Source organism: Carettochelys insculpta, chromosome 10 (genome assembly GCF_033958435.1).
Source record: "Carettochelys insculpta isolate YL-2023 chromosome 10, ASM3395843v1, whole genome shotgun sequence".
Lineage (NCBI taxonomy): Eukaryota > Metazoa > Chordata > Testudines > Carettochelyidae > Carettochelys > Carettochelys insculpta.
Genome location: NC_134146.1, coordinates 26,383,542 through 26,409,586, shown reverse-complemented (window position 1 = coordinate 26,409,586; position 26,045 = coordinate 26,383,542). Strand labels below are relative to the sequence as shown.

Genomic DNA, 26,045 nt, shown 5'->3' with positions numbered 1-26,045 from the left:
CCAATCACAGAGCTCTGCAGCCACCCTACCACTTCCACCAAGCACCTCCCATGTCCCCACCCCTGCTCTTCCTTCCCTCATCTTGAGACTGGTAAAAGCTGGCCATGGGTGGAGTTGCTGAGCTTGGGGCCCTCTGTTTTTCCCTGTGAGTGCTACAGCCCTGGAGCATCCACAGATGCCAGACATTAGATTTGGCCAGATGAGGGAAATCTGGATTGTAGAGGTCCAACCTGTACAATGCTCCCATTTCCATGTCTACATAGTTGTGAGATGTTGGACTTTGTCACTGGACTAGGAATGAGTATTGCTCAACCTGAGCCTCTTACCAGTGACACATTCTTTTAATGCAGTGAGTGGGTGTAGCATCTTGTTCAGGACACCCAGAACTGTGACCCACTGCATTACCCTTCTGTCTTAGCAAGAGGACACACACTTTAAATCAAGTATCCATAAATCCTCATATCCTGCTCATACATACATTTCACAATGATATTAATTACCAAAGCTCACCAGCTTTCATAAAATACTTTTACAATATTGCATAGAGTCTGACTTAATTGCTTATTCTTTGGGGTTCAGACCTCCTCTCCCCTAGGAATGTCTAGGCCCTGATAATCATGGGGGAAGAACAGAAAAAATTTCTGTAGCACATTCATTAAAAAATGTCCCCATTCATTAAAAAATAGGGACTACCTGAAGCTGCTCAGGCATTTGAACAATGGACTAAGTTAAGTTATGAGGAGGAGATGGATTAGTGGCTAGGATACAAGAGCGGTGCTCAGTGATGAATGAAAAATACTATCCATTTCATTGTGTTGTAAAAACCACCACCTGGATATCACTACCACACGTGGTACATTTTATTATATTTTATATATAAAGAGAGAGAGAGAGAGAGAGAGAGAGAGAGAGAGAGAGAGAGAGAGAGATCTTCTACAATATCAATTGCATTTCTAGGGATTAAAGTATTGACTCAAAATAAAATGTCCACCAAGTATATCTAAGGAGCATCAAATACTGATTGTTCCAGCTTTGGTTTTTGTTTTTTGTTTTTTGTTTTTTTTGGGGGGGGGGGGGGGAGGCTTGGTGAGGGATGGGGAGCACATGCTGGAAATAGTTATTGCAGTAATCAGTTTTATACATGAAGCAAGTCGTACTTCATTTTTTTTCCTTCAAAGAGAATCTCCACAAAGGGTTTATTAACTACAAAACTTCATTAAAAAAAAAAAGTACTATTTGAAACAATGGGACACATTAAGGCATCTGAAATCTACATATCAGTTGGTAAGGAGTGTTAAGAAACATACACCTAAATCCTAAATGGAGCCGTGAAATTGACAAGAAAGACTGGTAGGTTCCCTGCTGTGAACCCTCTGCCTGATTCACAACTTGGGGTGGGGGGGCTCCCTCTGGATGCAGAGATCCCTTCCAGAAGTGGGGAACTGGGAGCCCAGGAAACCAGCCAAGCTACCAGTGGGAAGCCAGAAGCTGCCAGCCTGGGCTCTCAGCCCTTACAATGTCCCTCTTAAATTGGTAGGGGCACTTTAAAGACCCACACCGCTGCCAGAAGGAGTGCAGTGTGGACAGGTACTACCGCAGTAATTAGTTCCATGGCTTTAAGTCAACCTACCATAGGTCAATTGAAGTTTGCTGTGTAGACAAACCGCCCAGCTTCCCAACGTTCCTGACACACAACAGTTTTAACAGTGCAAACCATGCCTAACCACAGTTCAGGAAAGAAAGGGACGAATGCCATTTAGATAAAATTTTAGGTTAACAGATCTGGAGTCTTGGTATTGAGTTCAGTCACTGGGATTAAGTGCCTCTATTTAAAAAAAAAAAATGCATCAATTATTAGTGTTGCTAACGCTTATGATTCTGTCAGGAATCTCATAATTATTTTCCTTAAAGCCTCAGCTCATGGAATCAAGTGGAAAAGTGATGATTTCAGCCTTCATTCTTAAAGGCAGGATACATTTCTAGCTCCCCTGGCTGCAGATAAAGCTTCAAAATGTGACCCCAGTGCACCCTAAAGACTCAAAAAGCATAAGGCAGATAAAAAGAACACCAAATCTACTATTTTCCACAGTGTTGTGATTTTAAAACCAATCTCATGATTTCTGCTGACCTTGACCCATGATTTATGAACATCTGGGGCTGGCAATACTCTCATATTCAAGTTATTAGTGATTTTTCCTCCAGAACACCAAATCCTTTTGTTTTTTGACACTTGTATTCACTGTGCATAGGGGATATTATTAGTTTGTATATGTGTCTTGAGGAAGAGAGGTGGGTCGCAGTCCTATGCTTATTATGGAATGTCCTCAACAAGGGACTGGGCAGCCTCATGTGGCGTGCTTTCATGCTTTGGTTGAACTTCAGGATAGCAAACCATATGCCATCAAGCATCCAATTAAATATGTACTGATAAGCACAGGTGAGGGGCAGGTTAAAGTGTTAAGGAATAGAAGTGGAATTTTCAGTGTTTTACTTTCAATTGCCCATCACAATTATTAAACAGAGGGGAGATGTCTCAGAGAGCTCTACTAGTTGAGGTAACAAAATTCACTACCTGTAACTGTAAGTGCAGAAACAAACACTATCTGTAAGTGCAAAAACAGTTCTAAATGACAAAAAATAGTTCAATATTTTCACAGAAGTGTTGAGATTTTTAGCATATATTTTCCATTAACAAATGACAAAATTATGTAAATACTCAAAGGCCACTTACATAGTTGTACAACAGCACTTTCTCCATTTGTTGCAATGTAGTGCAGGGTTTGTTCTCCATAGTAGGAGGCTCCTGTTTTATCGACTTCTGTGCTAGCTATTACTAACACAGCAGTAGCTATTAGAGTACAAAACACAGTTTTAGTCTCCACTAACAGAAGTTACCATGTACGCAGACAGACAACGAATTTTACGTTTAGCTAGCTATGAAATCTATTATTAGACAGACACTTTAATAGATGCCTTACCACATGCTCAGAACTCTCTATCATCTCCTTTTCAATTAAATTTTTCTTTTCTTGACTTTAACCCTAAAGATTTTTTTTTAATTTAAAGGGGATGGAGCAAGTGTGAGCAAAACCCAGTCATTCATTTTGAACTATTCAAAATTATTCTTTTAGTGAGATAAAGAGAATTTTTATACATACCTAGCTCTAACATAACTGGATAGGTTGAACCTCTCTAATCTGGCACTTATTTAGCTCTAATTTAACCCCTAAATCTCTTCTAAGAGCCCAGTAAGGTAATGCTGCTAGACAATATTGGACCTCCCATGATTCGGCAAATTCTGTTGCTGGGCACCAGTCAGGTCCCCGACTAGAGAGGTTCAAAGTGTATTAAACTTTTCACTTGACTAAAACTAACTGTAAGATAGCATCCAGGCCAATAAAACAAAATTATGCCTATTAATAGCTTTTGTCTGTATATCTATTTCACTTAGACACATAAAAATAACATAGGTACCCATAAGTATATAATGTAGACATTGTTTTCTGTTCACATGCATATATATGTTACTTGGTGGTAGTATAAAAGAATTACTAACATGACTTTGAAATGACCACCATTACTCATGGAGCAGAAAATGACTATTCCAGTCATTTCAAATTTGGCATGATTTTATGAAGTTAAATATTGCTATTCTATCAATCTAAGTGTCTAAACATAGTGGAATTGTATATATTACACACAATGGCGCACACGGTGCACATTTTCCACGTTATTTGGAGGTAGCTATATTTATGGGACTGGAAGTATCTATAAAGGTTATTATTTAGGTAAATGTGCACCTGTGCTATGTCAGTCTGTTGCTATCTACATTTCTGACTACACAAATGAATACAGACATTAGTGTTTTAATCCCTCTTTATGGCTATGTCTACACTAGCACACTCCATCGAAGTAGCCTATTTCGAAGTAAGAACATCGAAATAGGCTCCTTCAACGCGTATCGTCTATGCATCCTCCAAGGCTGGTGCCGTCAACGTTCAATGTTGAAGTAGCGACTGGGAATGTCGAAAGGAGCCGCCTCGGAAGGAAACGTGGAGCATCCACACACACAAGCGCTCCCCGTCAAAATAAGGGGCCAGCAAAGCCTGCAAACAGGGTCACAGGCTGGACTAACCCTTCTGGGTCAACAGCAAGCTGCTCCCTTAAAGGGCCCCTCCCAGACACACTTGGCTTGCACAGCACGAGGTCCACAGAGCTGACAACCGGTTGCAGACCCTGTGCACACAGCATGAACCCCTAGCTGCAGCAGCAGCAGCAGCCAGAAGCCCTGGGCTAGGGGCTGCTGCACGTGGCAACCAGAGAGCCCCGCAGGGGCTGGACAGAGCATCTCTCAACCCCTCAGCTGATGGCCACCATGGAGGACCCCGCTATTTCAATGTAGCAGGATGCGGATCATCTACTCATGCCCTACTTCAATGTTCAATGTCAAAGTAGGGCGCTATTCCCATCTTCGGATAGGAATAGCGATTTCAACGTCTCGCCACCTACTGTCGATTTCAACGTCGAAATAGCGCATGGCGTGTGTAGACATGACACGTGCTATTTCGACATTGTGCTAGCTACTTTGAAGTAGCCAGCTAGTGTAGACACACCCTATAAGTTTATGAATAAACATACTCCTACGTATACACTCAAAAGCCATGAAATGAATGTTTAGAGTCTTGCAGTAATTTGAATTCACTCATATTATACATGTATGGAATAGTTCAGACTGCTAGTTATGATACTAAATATATATCTGAACATAATCTGCCAGCTTCCACTCTCAGGCTGCTTCTATGCTCATTCCCTCCCATCGGAGGTGGCATAGTAATGAGGCAACTCGAAGGAGGCTGATGAGGCGCTGAATATGGACGTTAGTGCCTCATTAGCATAAACGGTGGGCATGTGAATTTCAAAGTGCAGACTCTGAGTTGCAAATTGACAGCGTAGATGGGGTCAGCTTTGAAATAAGCATCTCACTTCGATATTCCCTTACTCGGATCTAGTTCTACACTGTCAATTTGCAATTTGAAGTCTTCACTTTGAAATTTGCGTGGCTGTCGTTATGCTAATGAGGTGCTGAATATGGATGTCAGTGCCTCATAAGCCTGCTTCAAATTGCCTCATTACCCCATATAGCAGCCCCATATAGTCACACATGAGTCCAGCTGACTTCCATGAGAATCATGTGGCTATAGGTAGGACAATATTATGTCATGAAGACTATGTACATTGGTGATTACCACATTTTGGCTACATCTACACGTGCACGCGACATCGAAATAGCCTATTTCGATGAATAGCGTCTACACGTCCTCCAGGGCTTGCAACGTCGATGTTCAATGTCGACGTTGGGCAGCACCACATCGAAATAGGCGCTGCGAGGGAACGTCTACACGCCAAAGTAGCACACATCGAAATAAGGGTGCCAGGCACAGCTGCAGACAGGGTCACAGGGCAGACTCAACAGCAAGTCGCTCCCTTAAAGGGCCCCTCCCAGACACACTTGCACTAAACAGCACAAGATACACAGAGCCGACAACTAGTTGCAGACCCTGTGCATGCAGCATGGATCCCCAGCTGCAGCAGCAGCAGCCAGAAGCCCTGGGCTACGGGCTGCTGCACACGGTGACCATAGAGCCCCGCAGGGGCTGGAGAGAGAGCGTCTCTCAACCCCCCAGCTGATGGCCGCCATGGAGGACCCTGCTATTTCGATGTTGTGGGACGCGGATGGTCTACATGTTCCCTACTTCGACGTTGAACATCGAAGTAGGGCGCTATTCCCATCCCCTCATGGGGTTAGCAACTTCGACATCTCGCCGCCTAACGTCGATTTCAACTTCAAAATAGCGCCCAACATGTGTAGACGTGACGGGCGCTATTTCGAAGTTGCCGCCGCTACTTCAAAATAGCGTGCACGTGTAGACGTGGCTTTTATGTAGCAATGCAAATGAATGTGGCACTTTACAAAAGAGGGTAAGGCATGTTCCTTGTAGATTACTGTCTAAACAAGACAAGACCGGTTCAGGTACAAGGAGGAGGCAGGAGAAGGTATGCAAATAGCACTCAGAACAGGATTAAGAAGAAATGAGAACAGAGATATAGATGGGGACAACATATAGAAAGGCAATGGGGGCAAGTTATGAGAACTTTAAACACTAAAGTTGTAACATTAATGTTGCGTTCAAACAAGTGTTTTGTCTTTGCACTTGATATGTCAGACTAATACAAAAACAACAGTAAGCAAAATAACCAAACATTGAGGTTAGTGAATAGAATGTAAGAGATTAAATTAATAGCTGCTGTACCTTTGTTATTCCACAGCATTGTCGCCTTGTCAGCTTTAAAGAAACTTTTATTGGCCAATGCAGACTGAGGGCCACCAAAGTTAGGGTACTGATAGAGCCTTACAAACGAGGGCCCACCCTTGCTTCCAGGAACATAAACAGCAACCTAAATCAACACCATTTTATTACATTAGGGATACAACATTCTTACTAGCACGAAGGCAGAGAAATACAAATTATTTCTAAAGGAATTAAAACCAAAACAATCTGAGTGGTGAATATTATAATAAATACCTTGCTTGGCTGTGGTCCTGGTGATAATACAAAATCATTAATTTTTTGCAAATGAAGTTTATTTGCAATAGTATCTGCAAAAGCATAAATTACAGTCAGGTTAATGACACTTAACTCATACTTCTAAATGTACTTTTAAATTATACCATTTTATGAGCGTATCCCTCTGATAATGCACAAGGAATGATGTATTTAACCATAAAAAGATTACTTGGTAAAAGCAACACAGTAACCAGCTCTGATCAAGTCTGAGAGACTACAAAGTTTTGGCTAGATTTATTACTATTTATAATCACAGGTATGACAATTATAGGGAGTGAAATGTTTCCTTCAAACTTTGAACCCCACCTGAACCAACCACATGTTTGAAATATTCTGCACACCTGGAAGAAAAGTTCACACAGCAAACCAAAAAAAAAACCCTTTGAACCCTGCATAATCATGCTTCTTGTTCTACAATCAAAGCAAGTAGAAGAGCCTTCATGTTCCACCTTAACTTCAGCGGAAGCATAGTCACATGCACACATCCTGCTCCCCTCTAGACAGGCTCCCCTCCTTAGATCTTTGTGGATGGGACACAGGTGACTGTTCCCCAAGGCTGACTCTCTAAAAGGCCTCTGATGTATCAATCACTCCCCTACCCATAAGAATTTTATTGGGAAGTTCACCCTGCAAGAAGTGTGCAGCTGTCAGAGTGAGTTGAGTGTCAGAAATGACAAATGACCCCACAACCTTAGTAAACACCCTTATATTTCATTAACAAAATGATAGGGGAGCTTGTTAGCTACCACACCAGGGACTATAGAGAGCTTCTGCTCAAATTAAGTCTGGAAGCCAATGACCTGTTGCTGCTACTATAGCTTTTGAAGGGGATGAAGTGACCTATAACATCCCTCTGAACACCTTAACTCAGGGGTCTGCAACCTGCAGCTCCGGAGCCGTATATGGCTCTTTAAGGACTTCCTTGTGGCTCCCACTGCGATAAATTGCAAAGTGAAAAATCTCTCCGGATTATTTAATAAATGGTCAACATCTAAAAGGCCAGCAATGGACTTATATATAAATAGCAAACTGCGTGATCTTGAAACGCTGAATCGCTCCCCCATTTAATATGTGCAGTGCACTGTGGGATATGATACCGTATCTGCGTTTTGATCTTGTTGCTAATAAAGTCTTGATTTGGAAAAGAAAAAGAAAGCTTATGGTATTCCTGCTGTGAAGGGCAACACACATTTTAAGATCAAAAACTGAAATTAAACACTAAGGTCGTGTCTACCCTGGCACAAATCTTCGAAATGGCCATTTCAAAAATTACTAATGAGGCGCTGAAATGCACATTCAATGCCTCATTAGCATGCTGCCATCTGCAGCTCTTCGAAACTGCCACATTTCGCTGCTGCGCGGCCTGTCCAGACAGGGGTCCTTTTCGAAAGGACCCCACCAACATTGAAACCCCTTATTCCTATCTGCTGATAGGAATAAGTGGATTTTGAAGTTCCCGGGGTCCTTTCAAAAAGGACTCGCATGTGGACAAGCCGCGCGGCAGCGAAACACAGCAATTTCGAAGAGCCGTGGCCAGTGGCATGCTAATGAGGTGCTGAATATGCATTTCAGCGCCTCATTAGTAATCTTTGAAATGGCTGTTTGCATGGCCATTTTGAAGATTTGTGCTAGTGTAGATATAGCCTAAGTAAAATTGGCGTAATCAAACTAGGTTCAAGAGTGAAAGTCAGGAAGATAGAGGTACAAACATGTGAAGTGTGAGGAAACAGAACATGTAAAAAATCTGTGAAATGTCCTGCAGTAAACATAAATCACGCATGCGCTGTTTTTTACCGAATTGGGGAAGAAAGGTTCTTCTTGCTAATTTGGTTGCTGACCCCTGCCCTATCTTATTTGTAGGTTCACTGAATTGTCTACACCATAAAATTTGTAGGGGGGAAGAGGGGAGTGGAAGGAGAGGAGTATGAGTAAGAGAGGGGGAACACCCTCTAAGTCCCAGGGATTGGCCAATAGAGAGCACAGCAGAAGTGGTCATGGTGCCATGGGACTGTCTCTTGACAGCAGGGGCTTAACTAATGGAGTTTTTCTAGCCCTTTCCAACAAAACTTCAGGGTTCAGTTAAAAAAAAACCACACCACTGCTAAGTAAGCTGAGCAAGATTTGCCCAGCCTGATAATCAATGTTAAATAAAAATCTTAAAGGGTGTCTGTTCTCATAGCAGTCTCATCTCTCTAACTACAACAGATCATCAATGGAAAAATTCAAGAGCACAGTGTGGGAAACCCCACCTGATAAAAATACAGATTTTTTTCCCCATATAACTCTCTGAAAACTGCCTTTTTAAAGTCATTATAGAAAGTTTCTTCCACCTATGAAGAATGGTGAAAAGCCTCTTCCAAAAGAAAACATTTCACCCTAACAAGCATGGAGCCAGGGGCATCCTATGTCTCTATACCCCAAGTTCTACTAGCTTCAGAAGAAACTGCCCCAGAATCATAAACCCATGTCTCCCATGAGACAGTATGTTACACCCTTAGCCCCCAAACAACTTCTGTGTCATCTAAGTTTTTTTTTTCCTTCTGAATACCTCTTTGCCTCCTTTTTATTTTCATTGTCTCTCTTCTTCTTTCTCTGGAGTTCCTTTTGTTCTGTTCCATTTGCATCATTCTTTATCTCCAAACTCTCTTGGCTTCCTTCCTTCTCATTATCACCATGTTTCCCTCTGCCTCAGCTTGTTCTCTTTACTTCCCAAATATCTTTGGTTAATGCTGAACTATTCTGGAAAATATTCTGGTTCCATAGTCATGCTGTTGCCCTAAATGTCACTCTTCCCATGGCACTTTGGAAACCAAAAGAGAGACACTCAGCCCAACACACTGAAGAAATCTGATCCCATTCTATACAAGCATCCTTTGAACCTCACTCTGCTTATATCAATACAGAATTGACCTTTTGTATCTAAAATGGGAACTCTCTCACATTACAGAAGAGCAGACAAGAAATGGAAAAAATGTCAACATGCTGAAAATATACCAGGATTTCATAGGACCTTATTTATTCTGGATACCAAAATAAGAGAGGATTTTAGTCATATTTCAGATAAACCCAGTGACATGAAAAATCAGAAAAATGAAGAAAGGGTGAAGATCAGCAAAACAGAAACCTATCTAGAATGCAATGAAGCCATCTTAGAAACATTTGCATACCAAAGTTGTTGTTTTCAAAGAAGTGCACTTCATTATTTACGATCCTAGCACAAATACTTTCATTGTCTGCCCAGCAAGGACACCTAAGATTAAAAAAAAGTGACAAAATAAAAACTGAAGACGACAACATTTACTATCTCAGTATTATTTAAAACTAAATTCCATAACAAGCTTAGAACAATGCTCACAAAGGTGATGTCTACACTGGCCCCTCCCTTTCGAACAGGGCATGCAAAAATGAGACACACATCTCAGAGCTGGAAGGGACCTTGGGAGGTCATTGAGTCCAGTCTCCTGAACTCTTAGCAGGACCAAGCACCATTTTTTTTTTTTTTTTTAAATATTTGCCCTAGATCCCTAAATGGCCCCAACAAGGATTGAACTCACAACCCTGGCGGTCAATTGAAAATGCAAATGAGATACTTGCATATTCAGCACCTCATTTGCATAATGTCAGCCACTCGCTGTTCCTGACATGCTGTTTTCGAAAGCCAAGTCAGCCGTGTAGATGGAGCTCTTTCGAAAGGAAGCTTGCTTTTGAAAGCACCCTTCCTGAAAAAAAAAAAATTGGGAAGAAGGGTGCTTTCAAAAGCAAGGCTTCCTGTCCAAAGAGCCCTGTCTACATGGCTGTTTTGGCTTTCAAAAACAGCCCATCCAGAACAGCGAGTGGCTGACACTATGCAAATGGAGGTGCTGAATATACAAACCAACACCTCATTTACATTTTCAATTGGCCATTTTTGCATACCCCTTTTGAAAGGGAGGGGCCAGAGTAAACGTAGCAAAAGAGAGCTAACAATACTACAAGTTCATATGAGGTTAGGGGCATACGTTTACATAATAAAAGCATTATGCACCCTTTTACTAATAGTACATTTCACCCCCCAGTTGTTCAAAATAGTAATGAATTTACTATTTTACAAACTGACTGTACATGTACAAAGATATCTGTATGAGTATAAATATTAGATACATTCAGTTTATAGCAAGCAATATGTAGAGAAACAACACTATTAAAAATCACAATTTCAAGATCAGGTTTTGAAATCTGTATAGCTATGCAGACAATTAATACTTCAAAACATTATTTACCAGTTCTGCATCTTTTTCTGGATAAAAGACTTTAAACACTTCCCAGTTTTCACATTATAAAGTTGTAGATTTGGCATGCCTGTTGTGCCATCTTTAGCAGCTGTAATTAAAAAATAACAACAATAAAGACAGGTTTGCAGTGGTGTTCGAAGGAAGGAGTTTAGATCTGCTTCACTCACCATTCTATTCTACCTCAACAATGGACTTTCAATTCTGAAAAGGGCTGAATACCCTTATGAATGTGGAGCATCTTGCACGGTGTACTCAGCACCTTGCAGGACTGTATCCTGATTTGGCTGATTTCACCAGTATAAGGCTTTCATCTACTACATTTTCAGAATAAACAGGTATTTTTCCAACCACACATCTTCTCTGCCTTTAAATCTGAGAGCTATGCTCCTCCACTTTACTAGATTTACCTTGCACTAGTGAAGCACAGTCAATCTGTGGAACTCCTTGCCAGAGGAGGCTGTGAAGGCTAGGACTACAACAGGGTTTTAAAAAGAACTACATAAATTCATGGAAGTTAGGTCCATTAATGGCTATTAGCCAGCATGGGTAAAGAATGGTATCCCTCACCTCTGTCTGTCAGAAGCTGGAGATGGATGGCAGGAGAGAGATCATTTAATCATTACCTGTTTGGTCCACTCACTCTGGGGCACGTGGCATTGGCTGCTGTTGGCAGCCAGGATACTGCTCTGGATGGACCTTTAGTCTGACCAGGTACGGCCGTTCTTATGAAGCATCCAGAATTCTTCAATACCGCGAATTCCTGATCAGTACCTTGTAGTTAATTATCCAAGTTTACATTTTGTTATTTGCTAAGATGTTCAAGTGACTGTGGCACTTGCTTTCCATTTATCAAGTTAGATTTGCTGGATGAATTAATTTTATTGTATTAGCAATTTATTGCAGAGATGACTTTCTGTTACCAGCAATGGCTCCTGACAACTCCTCCTAATTTCCAGTCTCTAAACTATTTTCCCATGGCTTTTTTCTGTGGTTTCCTTAGCTTCCTAGGGTGCCATGAGCAACAATTAACAGCCTCTCCGAGCAGACTTCCCACAGAAGGCAGCTCATCAATTGCCAATGAACAAGATAGTACTTTTATGTCCAAAATTCTTACTACGTAGTAAATGATTTGACCATTAGTAGTATTTTGTGCTTGAACAGCACTTTACCTGTTAACAGTGCAGCTCAACCCCCCGCCCCAAACAAACGCAGCTTAACTGTCAAAGTTCAGACTAGATTTCTGGACTAGTTTTGCTGGGTAGTGTGGCACTACACCCCTTATTCTTCATAGAGTTATGGTTATAATATGAATACTAATTTGTGTTTTACACAAGATGAATCAAGAGAGCTCTCTCTGGAAAGATTATTTACTGAATATGATTATCCTACTTTTATCAATGTATAATTTTATCAATATATCAATGTATCTGAATTTAGGACCAGTGTCTATGTGCCTATTACAAAGACATTTGCACCTAGAAATGCCCACTGAATGGAATGCAATCAGTCTAGAGATGACTGGCTAGAAAGAATCACTGGGAAGCATGACAGGTGTGGCATGTTAATGACGTATATTTATTTGGGCATAAGATTTTATGAGTCAGAACTTGTACATCTGATGAAGTAAGTTTCAGCCAACAAAAGTGTATATCCAAATAAATGTATTAAAGTGCCACAGGCCTCCTTGTTGCTCTTGCTGAAACTGACTAACATGGCTGTCCCTTTCAAACACATGTGATAAGGAAATCATTATGATCACCCTCACAATGCCATTTTTAGAGTAGAGTCAGGTTAATTCATTTCCTTGCGGAAGCCAACAACAAAGCCACAACAGACTAGAGCTCTGCAGTTCCTGGTTTCTCCTCCCTACACTACGAGACAAGGGCACAGGAACAGAACCTCTAACTGCAGGAAAGTTGGGATGAAGCATGAGGGTGTAAGACACCTATTTGACAAATTAAGTCAAGACCTGGGAAAATCTACCACATAGGCAAACAATGGAAAGTAAAATGTTCCAACTCTTTGAACACACAAGTTCCCACATGACCACATCCATTACCATGAGTCATCAGGTTTGCTTTCATGGCCATGACTGCAAACTCTCCCCAGACTCATTGTACTCTTTCACTCAATATCTACTTTTACATATGCTAAAATACTCACATGTATAGGTCTGCCACGTTGCCAGGACATTATTCTTTGGTGAGAATTCAAGGCAAACTGCCTTTGGGAGAGCAAAAGAGTGCAGTAATTCAGTGTTCGCAACATTCACAATATTTACTCTGGAACCAAGAGAGGTCATTTCAAAGCTTGATTAGACTGGTTAAATTGATAGCCAGTGTCATTTCACATACTTCTGGCTGTTCTAATGTCTCCCACATTTGGCTGACCTAACTAAACACAGGAGGGTTTTTCCCCTTTTATTAGATGTTGATCAAAACATATTTTAAGGCCACATACTACTTTGCTTTTTGGAATGCTTAGGTGAGTAAAAATATGAGGTCAAAAACATGTTACATATTTGCCTGGAAAAGTTTACAGCCCAGCAAAGAAAATTCTCTTACCTATGTTTCTGTTACTTTAAGGCTGAGTTATCAATAGAAAATAGCAAAAAAATTAAATCTATAAGATTTAACTTAAAATTTAAACTATTCTGAGATTCCAGAGAACATGTATGTCATAGCCAAAAAGTACCTATAACAAAGTGAGATAAATAGACCTGACATTGTATGTTAGCAGAAACTGAAGGCTGATGGTGATCTACATCATGCTGAATCCAAAGAACAATAATATAGAAGTAGAATCACACCCTATCCAACCCTAGACTCCAGTGTCTATAGCAGGACTTTGCTCCTCACTGGTACATCAGCTTCCCCTCTCTGAGTGATGGTGAAAAATGCTCAATGTTTTCAGGAACAAAATGAACATTAGGTCAGATATGATTAATATTTTCTTTTAAGCAAAATAGTAATTAACAGACATTTTATATTCTCCACTAGCCAGGTCATCAGAATATAGAGCATTAAGAATCTCAGAACCTCAAGACAGTCATTATCTCAGTGACATGGATTTCTGTATGGGTTTTACAAAAATACATTTATGATATGTGTGTCATAACTGATGTACACCTCACAACATATAATTACCTAGAAGGGTGTTACAAGGAGGATGGAGAAAAATTACTCTCCTGTGCCTCTAACAGTTGCATAAGTTGCAGCATGGAAGATTTAGGTTGGGCATTAGAAAAGAACTTCTATCAGGATGGTTAAGCACTAGAATAAGTTGCCTGTAGATGCTGTGGCATCTCCATCATTGGAGATATTTTAGAGCAGGCAAGACAAACATCTGTCAGGGATAATTTAGCTAGTGCTTGGTCTTCCTGTGAGTGCAGGGGACTGGACATACTGACCTCTTAAAATCCCATCCAATTCTAATATTTTATGATTGGAAAGGTTATGATTTATTGAATATGATTATTCTATGTGCATGCATGCATCACTTCTGTTTCTGGAGTTAGGAATATGTACTGCAGATTTATATTACCAATGTGATCATGCTGGATGAAGGCTACTACCTGCTCTTCAGGAGGTACAAGAGCGAAGAAGCCAGACAGTGAACTGCAAAAGAGCTCAACCTTCCTGTGAACATGTGGGTCAGCCTGTGAAGAATCCCTACAAAGGCCCTACAAAGATATATGACCATGTTATCAGATACTGGACCCTATCTTGAATTCTGTACGCGTCCATTAGAAGCTGGTGTATGTGTGCATGCACGCGTGTCAAACTAGGAACAAAGAATTCCCGCCTTATGCAAAGAGCGAGGAGTGATGTAAGCCAGGTGGTCAGCTCGCCCCAACCACCCTACCCAAAATGACTGCTGGAAGCCACTAAGACTGAACAAAGGAAAGGAACGGGGCCCAGACTGGAAGTGCATCTAGCCTGTGAAGATTATTAGAACCACATTTAGGGTGAGAGCTAATATTTAATTAGTTTATTTAGTGTATCTAGCTTGGATTGCATGTTTTGTATTATTTTCTTAGTCATCAGCTTCTCTCTTGTTGCTACCTCTTTCTGTTTTATATACTTATTTCTGGTTTATAATATAACTGAGTGTATGTAATTTCTAACTGGGGGAGGGGAGAGGCTGTATATACCTACCCTTACACCAAGGAAAGAGGAGACTGTCATAAACTTCAGATTTGTACCGGAAGGAGGGGTGAACATCTAGGTGCTGAAACAAATCCCTGAAGCTGACTCTTCCTAGATGTGATCCCTGGCTACATCTATACTAGGTAAAGTCAGTTAACAGATATGCAGTTCTAGGTGTGGCAGTTGCATAGCTAGAATCAACCTATCTCTGCTGGGGAAGGGTGACGGGAGAGTTTCAATCTTCTGAGGCAGGGCAAATGTAGCCTCCATGTCTGTGTCTGCATCTGAGTCAGACTTTGCCTGTGGGTTTTACTAGAGAAAGCTGTACTGCCTGGCTCAGCAAGAGCAGGTACTCGGGGGTCAAAGCTGGCAGAGAAGGGGGCTCAGTAGTGTGTAAGCACCTGAGATGACATGGCACTAGCCGCAATCTCCTCTTTCCAGAGGTTATCAAAAAACCTGCTGCCTGCATGTGGCCTATCGGGGTTCTACGTATGGTCTGCGCACCTTCCAGTACTCCACCCCTTACGCCTCTCACATGCTGAGGACCTTGCATTTACCTACTCCTCTCTCTCCCAGCACCTCCTGAATGCTGTGGCTCAGCTCATTCTCACCCAGCCCTGCTCCTCCTCACAGCCTGAATTTGCTCTGGGACTCCAAAACTCCAGAAATGTCCAGACAAAAGCTGAAAGGAGATGGGACGGGGTGTGCTCAGGGGAGGAGACAGGGAAGCGGCGGTTTGAGGGAAGGGGTGGGACAAGGGCAGAGCCGGCACTGGAGGGGAGGGTCAAGCAGCCCATGGCAAAATGAGAAGTGACACACATTTAAAGCAAGGGCATGTTTGAGGTGCATGCTGATTGCATGCAACATTGGGAGATATATGTGCTCCCTCTGCTTTATGTTACTTTTACTGGCAATTTACTTTGCCCCTAATAATAGATCACTCTGGCTATGCATAGACAAGCCACGCGTGATCAAAACTGGCACTTTCGAAGTGCCGTGGCTGCCATTACGCTAATGAGGCGCTGCATATTCATCGCAGTGCCTCATTAGCACATCACAAAGTGTCTCATTACCACCCCTTTTCAAAAAGGGGGGGCTAGCGTAGACATAGCCTTTGTGTTGAAAAAGGCATGACAAAGAAGGAAAATCAACTGCAATGTATTTAATCTTATTCTCGGAGTCCTGTTTAGTGCACATGCTCAATTTCATTCTTGCAGCAGCGAAGGAAGGCCACTCGTGCAGCTCACTCACTTGCCTTGACTGCCCACTGCTGGCATACAGGAATGCTTCTGAGAGATGATTCTTCACAGTAGGCCCTGAATCCTTTTTTTTGAGTCCAGGGCCACTGACCCATAGACATATCAGTCGTGGGCCACAGAAATGAGGTTAAAAGAACAAAAAACACCTCACTGATGCAGTCTGGGTGGGATGCAGTCTGGGTGGGATGCAGGCTGCAGGAGTTGGCTGGAGTTGGGTGAGTTGCGCAGGAGAGGGGTGCAAGAGAGGGATGGGTATCTGGGAAGGGGAAGTGCAGGAGCAGGCTTGGGATGTAATTCTAGGTGACAGGAAGGGTGCAGGAGAGTTTGGGGTGAGGGGTTTGGGAGAGAGGGATGGAGGGGGGCAAAGGCAAGGTGAGGAGCCTTGGTAGGAGGGTGTGTGGGTGTGCAGGGTCTGAGAGGGAGGGGTCAGAAAGGGAGAGGGGAGGGTGAAGGTGGGAAGCTGGGGTGGGGATGAAGGTGCAGGAAGGGGGCGAGATGGGGTCTGCATCAGAGGGGTCACAGGAGCTGTCCGGGGATGCAACTTACCTTTGCAGCACCCCCAGTTGCACATAGCTCTGCACCCCTCTTCCCTATTGCTCCTTGGCACCACCTTTTGCTGCTCTGATTGGCTGGAATTCCAGCCAATCACTGCAGCATCAGGAAGCCTCCAAGCAGGCAGCTGAGAATGCTGCTCCCTCTCCATTCTCCTGGCTGGGGAAACAGCAGCAACCAGCACCAGATCCAGAAGCCACTTCCTGCCTCCCAGCATAGTCCATGGTCTAAACCCAGACCATGGCTTGCCTGATCCAGTCCATGAGGGTCAGGATCTGGATTGCAGGCTGGGGGTTCCCCACCCCAAAGTTGTCTATAAATAAGGGAGCCTGATCCTATACGGAACTTAAAATCCTCAATTTTACACTAATTTCACTAGGAGATGAGGGTATTCAGTACCTAACAGAATGTGGCCTAAGGTGCCACTTTCTTAAATTTCCTTATATTGTACTGAAAATTCTACCTTTGGTTGATAATCAACAGGCTTCAAAAATTCTGTGCGCCAAGAATTTTTTCAAAATAACTTGATCTTAAAGAATTTAACCTAGCAATAATGATATAACCCTCCTATGCTGAAGATCCTAGATCTGGGAATTGAATATTTTCTAGTGAGCAATGTGAACAGAAAGCTCACACCCTAATAAAAGCACATCCAGATTCCATTGTAATAGGTGCCCTATACATGTATGAAATAATAAGTAATTCATATGGTAATTTAAAAACAAAGGCTGCCACTGGCGTACCAAAAGAGCCTCTACAGTGTTTTATTTTATAGCATTTATACACATAATATATTGTATGTCCAGATCTCATAACATGAGTTAAAGGAAATCAATAAAAAAAAATGCACTGACTTTTCTCCATTGCACCATGCAAAGAGAGAACCATCCTTACTGAAAGTAAAAACTTTGCAGTTTTTCCCGAAGTCCCTAAAAAAACATAACAAATACATACTATAGTCAAAGACATCACACAAAAAGTCTCTCATAAAAACGAGATGAAAAGCTATATTATGACCAGTTTCCATGCTGCTCATAGAAATTACTGCAGAGTATTTATGTTACAACAGAGATAACAAAATCTGTCACTGTCATTATACTTACGTTCTCTAGTGGGAGCAATAGTCAACTAATATCATTGGTGCATGTACAAGTGTGAGGCTTCCATTTTCTAATTTAATGAATTTTAATTTAAGTTAATTATTAGATATGGCACACATTTCATGACTTTTTTTCAAATGAACACTCCAAAAATGACATTTAGAAAAAGTATTTTATTTTCTGCAAAAGATGCAAAGCTTAGAAAAACAGTACCTTTGCAGTGTTGTATTCTCAGTAAAACTAGGGGGTCCATTCAACATGTAGAATCCTTCAGATCCACGCACTAGAAAAGTTAAATAATCTATTATTCACTTGAAATAGAAAAAAGTCTGGTGCTAGCTGATATACCAGTTGAGGCTATTTCTTTGCTTATGGATCAGTCCTCCTACTTGGCCTTACTGTCACAGGCAGAGTGAAGCACCTGTGAAAGGTGTGTTGCCTGTGCAATGTAACATTGTCAGAGAGCACAGGCAGTAACAAACAATGCAAGAGACAAGAGCCAACAGGGTGGTGGAAAACTCTGAACAGCTGACACCCCTCTTATATCCTAGCAGACAGGAGCAAGAAGAGACTCCAGAAGTGAGGAACAGAAGGAAAAGGGCACTCCCTCCTTTCCAGATAACCTGGAGAAGTAGGAAAGGAAAAGCTAGAAGGTATTGGACTAAATGGAGCATGACCATACTACAAAAGCAGTAAAGGTAGTACTTACATGAGTCCCTTTCATTTAACAATTTCCAGACACTTTACAAACAACAACTACAGGTTGAACCTCTCTAGTCCGTGGCACCCTTGGGACCTGACTGCAGCCAAACAAGAGAATTTGCTAGCCCATGGGAGGTCAATATTGTCTAGCAGAATTACCAACACTTTCACTGGTTACTGGACCAGAAGACATATGGAGTAAATTACAGCTAAATAACAGCACAGAACACTGAGAGCCAGGACTGGTAGCTGTAAACAAACTTATCCACACTCTCAATAAAGTGGTCATCTGACTAACTACAATCACACCGGATTATGGATGTTGCCAGACTAGAGACATTCAGCCTGTAGTGCAGACCCTTTGCATCCCAATGAGTTAGGCATTTCCACTTATAGATAGAAAAACTGAGGCACAGAGTGGCTTGGCTATGATTACAAAGAGTCATTATCAGAGATGAGAATAGAAGCCAGGCACACACTACTCTAGCCACAAGATCATGTTGCTTGCTTCTTAAATGTTGTCTTTGTAACACTAATACTTAACATGGAGGATCTACAGAGAAACATCCCTGAACTGGCAAAGTACCATATTCTGCACCTGCCAGTGTTCACAAGCAGCTATCCTCATCAATTCCTTCAGCGGAGTACTCCAGCCCCACAACATAAATCACAGTTTTAGCAGGGACGAACCTCAGCTAAATTATCCAAGCACTAAAGACACTGGGTCAACTCTTCTATCCACCACGTCTAATGGAACACAGACACTGAGCTGTCAGCCACCTACTGGAAACACCACAATCTAAACCTCCTCCCTGTTTCTCTTACCAGCCTCCCTTGCACAGTAAATTTTTTGATACCCAGCAACCCTGGGACCAGGAGGTTGCTGGATATTCAAATATACCAGTTATTAAAAAGCAGCTGGGGAGCTGCGTGGAAGAGAGGGAAGCACATGCAGTGATCAGTAGACCCCCAAATAAGAAAATTCAGCTCCTCCCACTCTCCAATGCCAGATCCCCTTCAACTACTGCCCCATTTACCTTTCAGTGGGGACAGCAGGAACTGCTTGCTGGGTGGCGGACATGACAGACACAGCTGTGAGAGCCCACTCAGCTTCATAGGGGGGGCTCGTGCAGCACCTTGGGACTGTTTTTTGTTTGTTTGTTTATTTGTTCAAAGGGAAGCCATGTCATGGCTCAGGGTTTGCCAGAATTATGCTGGTTATCAGAGTTCTGACAGATCAAATACCGGATTAACAAGAGTTTACTGTATATTGAAAAGGCAGGGCAATACACTGGAATGCTCTGGGCCTTGGGACAGATAATGAACCACCCAGCCCTACACTCTGTATACTACCAAAAAGAATGGAAAGGAATTTAGTTATTTCACAACTCCATACACTAATTATTTCAGCCACTTTCTTGATACCACTCAAGAAAGAGTCTCAAAACCTACTCCAGATCTAACAAAGTCACGTGTGCTAACTCACTTTGGAACCACACTTCACTGGGTAATAATTGGGAGGCTGCAAAAATGGAAGTTTGAGAGGGGGAAAAAAGCGATCCCCTTGCTGAACAAACAAGGTGCAAGTACTAACTTGAAGTGAGTGAGTTTGCTTGACGGTTTGTTTGCATTTTTGTATTTCTCTGTGAGGTTATTTCAGTTACTGTGTCAGTTTGGACTACGTGTCTGGGGACTGCTTGAGACCTCAGTCCCTTGATCAGCCTTGTGATCACCATCCCTCTGTGTGGTTAACAAGGGAGTAGGGCTGACCTAAGAGAGAAAACCTTAAAAGCCAGAAACTAAGTGGCCAGGTGGCTGCAAAAAGGGAAATTTGAAAGCAAGTCCTAGTATGATCAGTATGGTTAGGAAGGGCTTCATCACCTGTGCCACCACTGCTCCTGTCTCCTCCACCTGCACCCATAGCCACAAACCACCTGACCATGGATGCCTCTTCCCAGATCCTGCTGTAGTTCTGCAGAGTCTGTGGCCTGCATTTCCCACTTACAGAAAACCAGGCGGGGGTGAGGGGGAACTATCCAATGTGAAAGGGGCCGGCTGGTAGAATGTCTTAGGAAGCAGGAGGGAGAGCAACAGAAGGAGGTTCTCAAGCTGAACAGAATCTGTGCCCACAAGGAACTCCTTATGAGTATTCACATGGAGACCTCCAAGACTGAGGAAGCTACTCAGCTACAGAGGACTGCTGTCACACCACTGGGGGAGGAGCAGATGACTCTGTCACAAGAAGGACACTGGCAGCTGGTTACCCCTGGCACCCCACTCCTAACCCGTCCACCATGATGCCGGAGAACAGTTCCACTGTCCTCATATTCTTTGTCAAAACAAAGCATTTTCCCCCCAGGTGGACTGGTTACAATGCCAACCTAAAAAGCATACCCTTCTTCTGACCCAATGCTCTGCTCTGGGAGCCTCACCCTGCCTGTGCCAGGTAAGAGATGAAAAATCACACCCTAAGACAGAAAAGTCAGGTATCCCCAAAGCTAGAAGGTCTATAGCTACCACCCCCAAAAAGAAATGTAGGGTTGTGGTGATTAGAGACTCTTCTGAGGGGAATGGAAGCACACATCCCTCACCCTGACTTGGCATCCTAGAAAGTATGTTGCCTGCCAGAAGCCTGTATCCAAGGCATTATGGAGGAATTGTTAAGGATCATCCAGCCTTATGACTACTACCCACACTACTCATCCATTGGGCATGACCCTGAGCAGATCAGAAGTGACTACAGAGCTCAGGGCATGGGTGAAAGAGTTTGGAGTGGAAGAGATTCTTTTCAATCCTTCTGGTCAAAGGTAGGGACCCAGGCAGAGACAAATACATCTTGAAGTTGAACGCTTGGCTGCAAAGATAATGTCGCCAGTGGAGCACTAGCTTCCTTGACCACAGGATGTTGTTGCAGGAAGGACTGCAAAGAAAATATGGGGTCCATGTCAAGAAAGGGGAAGAGAGTATTTCGACACAGGCTGGCTAACCTGGTGAGGAAGTCTTTAAAACTAAGTTTGAAGTGGCAGGTGAACAAAGCCCACAGGTAAGTCAAACAGAAACCTGGGAGGGGTCAGAAACGCATAATATGCATAACTGGAACATTCACATAGAAGGATACAGCTTGCTCAGTAAAGACGGCCATGGAAAAAAAGAGTGGTGTTGCCTTTTATATTAAAAATGTACACATGTGGACTGAGGTTGAAATGGACATATGAAACAGACTTGTTGAGAGTCTCTGGGTAAGGATAAAAGGAGTGAAAAACGAAGGTGATATCATAGCAGGAGTCTACTGTTGATCACTTAACCAAGAAGAAAAGGTGGATGAAGCGCTTTTTTTTTTAATTTTATTTTAAAACAACTGAAAAAAATCATCCAAAGCACAGGACTCTGTGGTGATGGGAGCCTTCAGCTATCTGGGCACCTGTTGGGAAAACAACACAGCAGAGAACAGATTATCTAGTTCTCGGACTGTACTGGAGAGTTTCAGAAGGTGAAGAAAGCTACTAAGGAGAAGGCTGTTCTAGATTTGGCTTTAACAAATAGGGAGGGACTGATTGAAAATTTGAAAGTAGAAGGCAGCTTGGGTGGAAATGATCACAACATAGAGTTCATGATTCTAACTGATGATGGCAAAGAGAACAGCAAAATAAAGATAATGGATTTCAAGGAGACAGACTTTAGCAAACTCAGGGAGCTGGTTAAGTAAAGTCCCATGGGAAGCAAGACTGAGAAGAAGCTAAATATGAGTCAACAGCATGACACTGGTGAGGAAAAAAAAAAGCAACCATGCTTCTGGGATGTATTAACAGAAGTATTATAAGCAAGACATAGGAAAAAATTCTTTTGCTCTACCCTGATTAGGACAAACTGGAGAAGGTCTAGAGTAGAGCAATAATAATGATTAAAGATCTAGAAATCATGATCTGTGAGGAAAAACATAAAGAACTGAATGTGTTTAGTATGGGGGAAAAAAAGGAAAAACTGAGAAGCAACATAATAGCTTTCAAGTACCCAAAAGGTTGTTACAAGGGCATGAAAAAAACAGTCTCTTTAACATTTGAGGATAATCCTAGAGACACTCAGACCACTGACAAGAGAGAGTGAAGTCTGCTCTACAGCTTTGGCTGAGAGCCTGGTGACTTTTAACTCATGGGGTAGAGGTACATGACTTTACCCCTACAGTTGCGGGTTCGGTCTGTTGGCTCTACAGGAGAGCAGCACACGAGGTAAGGGGCTTAAATTGCAGCAAGGGCAGTTTAGGTCAGACATAGAAAAAACTTCTTGTTAGGGTTGATAAACACTGGATTAAATTGCCTAGCCAGATTACAGTCTCTCCAATATTGGATATTTTTAAGAGAAAGTTAGCCAAACAACTCTCAGGGATGATCTAGATGGTGCTGGTCCTGACATGAAGACAGGGGACTAGACTCGATAACCTCATGAAGTCCCGTCCAGTTCTACTACTCTGCAAGTCCACATGGCACACCAATGAAGTACCACGACGTTAATAGTATCAACGGTCTCTCAAACAGCAAAACTGCCCACAGCTCAGAGGCATCAGCACCGGCTAAGAGCAGGGTTCACGCTGAACCCAAGCCGCTTGCCTGAGCACGCCACAAGTAGCACTAGGACGCACTGAGGTACCAGGCTGAGAGCGTCACTGCGCTACAGGGCGGGCACCAGGCAGAACAAACTGGTCATCGGCGCCCACGCACGGGAAATGCGCTGCGGCGACAACGAGCAGGAGATGCGTGCGGGACGTCAACAGCAACCAGCGAAGAGAGGCCTGCGCGAGGGAGCGACCCGGGGGCAGGGGCCAGCATGGCAGGAAGACGCTACCCAGCTGAAGGGGACATTGACCGTTCAGAAAGGGAACGGGACAGCAAGGACGGCGGAGGACAGCTCAGCAGCCCAGCATGCCGGGAAGTTGCCCGCGAAAGGAGTGGGCCCCGCTAGCGGCCCCTAAAAACACTGCTCCGCTAAGCGACACCCTCCCTGCACTGCAGCCTTTAGCTATTGGCACAGAACCCACCTGCCAGGAGCGGCGTGGAAGGCGCCATATTGGCTCCGATGCAGAATGTCTCCTTCCGGGTCAGAGGCCAGCATTAAGGACTCTAGAATATACACATCTCCCAGGCCGCTGCGAGCGAGAACCGCCTCCTTGGCTACGTGGGCTTCTGCAGTCATGTGCTTCCAAGGAGCACCACTTCCTGTCTCAGATAACCCGCCTGTTCCCGTTGACCCGGAAGTACTGACGTCGAACGAGCGGGTTGGTGGTTCTGTGAACGCGGAGATGTTTTCCCTTCCGGGTGGACACCACTTCTTCCCCTCCGCGGTGCTTGTTTCCGCTGGGCGGGGCGCGCGCTCAGTGCTTACGCTGGCAGCGGTCTGGGAGAGGTGGGTGGTGCTGCGTGTCTGAGGACCCCCCCTCCCCAGCCCCGGCACAGACGCGGCAGTTGAGGCGCGGGGGGAAAGATGGTGGCGAAACAGCGGATCCGGATGGCCAACGAGAAGCACAGCAAGAACATCACCCAGCGGGGCAACGTCGCCAAGACCTCGGTACGGGCCTCTCCGGCGGGGGGGTACGGGTCTCTCCGGAGGGGGGAGTACCCAGGCGATGAATCGGTTTGAGGGGTGGGGAGCTGTGGGGCGGCTCGCGCGGATACGCGCGGCCTCTCAAGAGTCCAGGGCTCGGCTCGGCTGGGGGAGAGTTGGCCCTGACCCTGCTGCTCTCCCCGCAGAGAAACGCCCCCGAAGAGAAGGCGTCGGTGGGGCCTTGGCTGTTGGCGCTGTTCATCTTTGTGGTTTGTGGCTCAGGTAAGCGTTGCACAGGGGTCACGTCATACTGGGTCTGTTTCCTAGCCGTGAGGGAGGCCTTCCTTTGCCTGTGCGCGGCGGGGGGGCGCGAAGTTCTCTTGGAACCAGGCTTCTCAGTTCTGTGGCCTTGCTCGCTGTCCCTCCCGCTGCTGGAAAAAGCCCAGGAGGTGACTGACCTTTCTTGGGGCAGGAGTGTACAACAATATTGATTAGTGTGCAGATGAGACCCGTGACCCCGGTAGTGTCACTCCCCTGGCAAGAGTTAGAGGAAATTAATTTACATAACCAATTTTAAAAGATGGGGAAAGCCATGCATACAGCTACAGATTTTCTGTGTTTACTGATCATAACAAACATGGTGGCTATTCAGAAATTACTCTGGTATATAAATGGGAAATACATAATAACAATATTTAAAACCATCTAAGCAGATTAGATGCATGTTTACTAATTGTATCAATTGTAGTGAGTATCTGTACACTGATTGGGAGTCTCTTGTCAGTAGTCCACCTGTTTTGAGCTCATTAGACTTTACTTTGCTTAATAAGTAAGGTAATGTGTAATAACACTCCAAAGGCTTGGCAGTGTACTTACAGAATAAAGTAGACTAACCAATCTTTAGTAATAGTTAATAACTTTTTAGACTAATTCCTCTTTCACCTTGTGTATTAGATGAAATATTACTTTTTTTTTGATTAATTTCCTATGCTGAAAGGGGCCATATATCACTACTTAAGCCATTAAAAATGCAAAGGATAAAGGTTCTCTAGCAGTTATTTTTTTCAAACTAGGTCATGAAGGCACACTTTTTTTTGGTAAAAATGAATGTGTACAGTTGTTGTTGATTCTTGCAAGTATTAGCTATGATTTGTTTGATCTGTTTAGTAGGATCACTTCAATTCATCTTTTCTTTTGCAGCTATCTTCCAAATTATTCAGAGTATCAGGATGGGCATGTGAAGGACCTGATCTCAAACAAGTTTTCATCATCTTCCTGTGAATTACAATGAACTGTCATTCCTAATGTTTGATACCCTGGTCTAAAACCTTAATTCATGATACTGTCCTGATCCAGAACTACTTTCCAAGTTGGCCATATATCATTCCATGTTCCTTCACAAGTCATTCCAAGTTTTCTAGTTAAGACCACAGTGCCTTGAAAAGCACCCCATGTATAAAGCAATAAAATTCTATTGATCTGCAGTCGTGGACCTACTTATTTAGTGAAGTATAAATTCATGTTTTGTGAAGCTGTTACACTGTGTGCAGTGTAAATACTAGGAACTGCAATGTCTGCGTAAACACCAGTCTTGGTTTGTTAACCCTATGTGTAAATGGAAGTGGTTTTATTTAAAACTGAGAAGCAAGGATTTTAGTGGACATACCATGAATTTAAAGCACAATGATGCTGAATGGGCTGTGCTGAATTATATTGCTTATTTAAATGGAACATAATGTGTGGCTGTAATCTAGTTTTACTGTAATGTGGCAATGCATTAGCACTCATATACAAATAACGGTAGAAAAATTTATTCCATGCCTCTTTCAAGACTTGTCATAAAACAAGTAAT

At 43.1% G+C, this 26,045-nt stretch overlaps 2 protein-coding genes across 6 annotated transcripts in view; one reads left to right on the top strand and one right to left on the bottom strand.

Annotated features, from left to right (window-relative positions):
- Nucleotides 1-23,857, bottom strand: part of EIF2A (eukaryotic translation initiation factor 2A) — a 30,810-nt gene extending 6,953 nt beyond the window's left edge. Inside the window, exons 1-9 of one of the 5 annotated variants that reach the window (XM_075003741.1) lie at nt 23,691-23,857; nt 18,170-18,239; nt 17,711-17,785; nt 13,061-13,179; nt 10,886-10,985; nt 9,794-9,876; nt 6,585-6,658; nt 6,312-6,456; nt 2,732-2,848 (exon numbers count right to left, since the gene is read on the bottom strand). In XM_075003741.1, coding sequence (XP_074859842.1) covers nt 2,732-2,848; nt 6,312-6,456; nt 6,585-6,658; nt 9,794-9,876; nt 10,886-10,985; nt 13,061-13,179; nt 17,711-17,785; nt 18,170-18,239; nt 23,691-23,718 — 811 coding nt within the window. In that variant the 5' untranslated portion in view covers nt 23,719-23,857. Of the gene's footprint in view, nt 1-2,731; nt 2,849-6,311; nt 6,457-6,584; nt 6,659-9,793; nt 9,877-10,885; nt 10,986-13,060; nt 13,180-17,710; nt 17,786-18,169; nt 18,242-23,690 lie in introns of those variants that run through there. The other 4 variants (XM_075003737.1, XM_075003738.1, XM_075003739.1 and 1 more) reach the window with 4 other exon arrangements.
- Nucleotides 23,858-23,968: 111 nt separating this feature from the next.
- On the top strand, nt 23,969-25,677 carry SERP1 (stress associated endoplasmic reticulum protein 1). Its single transcript, XM_075003742.1, has 3 exons — nt 23,969-24,217; nt 24,400-24,475; nt 25,394-25,677. The coding sequence occupies exons 1-3, from the start codon at nt 24,134-24,136 to the stop codon at nt 25,432-25,434; spliced, it is 201 nt and encodes a 66-aa protein (XP_074859843.1). The 5' UTR covers nt 23,969-24,133; the 3' UTR covers nt 25,435-25,677.
- The last annotated feature ends 368 nt before the right edge of the window (nt 25,678-26,045 follow it).

Coding starts and splice junctions, on each gene's coding strand:
- SERP1 (XM_075003742.1), top strand. CDS start 24,134: ATGGTGGCGAAACAGCGGATCCGGATGGCCAACGAGAAGCACAGCAAG. Junction 24,218..24,399: donor GCAACGTCGCCAAGACCTCG/GTACGGGCCTCT, acceptor CTCTCCCCGCAG/AGAAACGCCCCCGAAGAGAA. Junction 24,476..25,393: donor CTTTGTGGTTTGTGGCTCAG/GTAAGCGTTGCA, acceptor TTTCTTTTGCAG/CTATCTTCCAAATTATTCAG.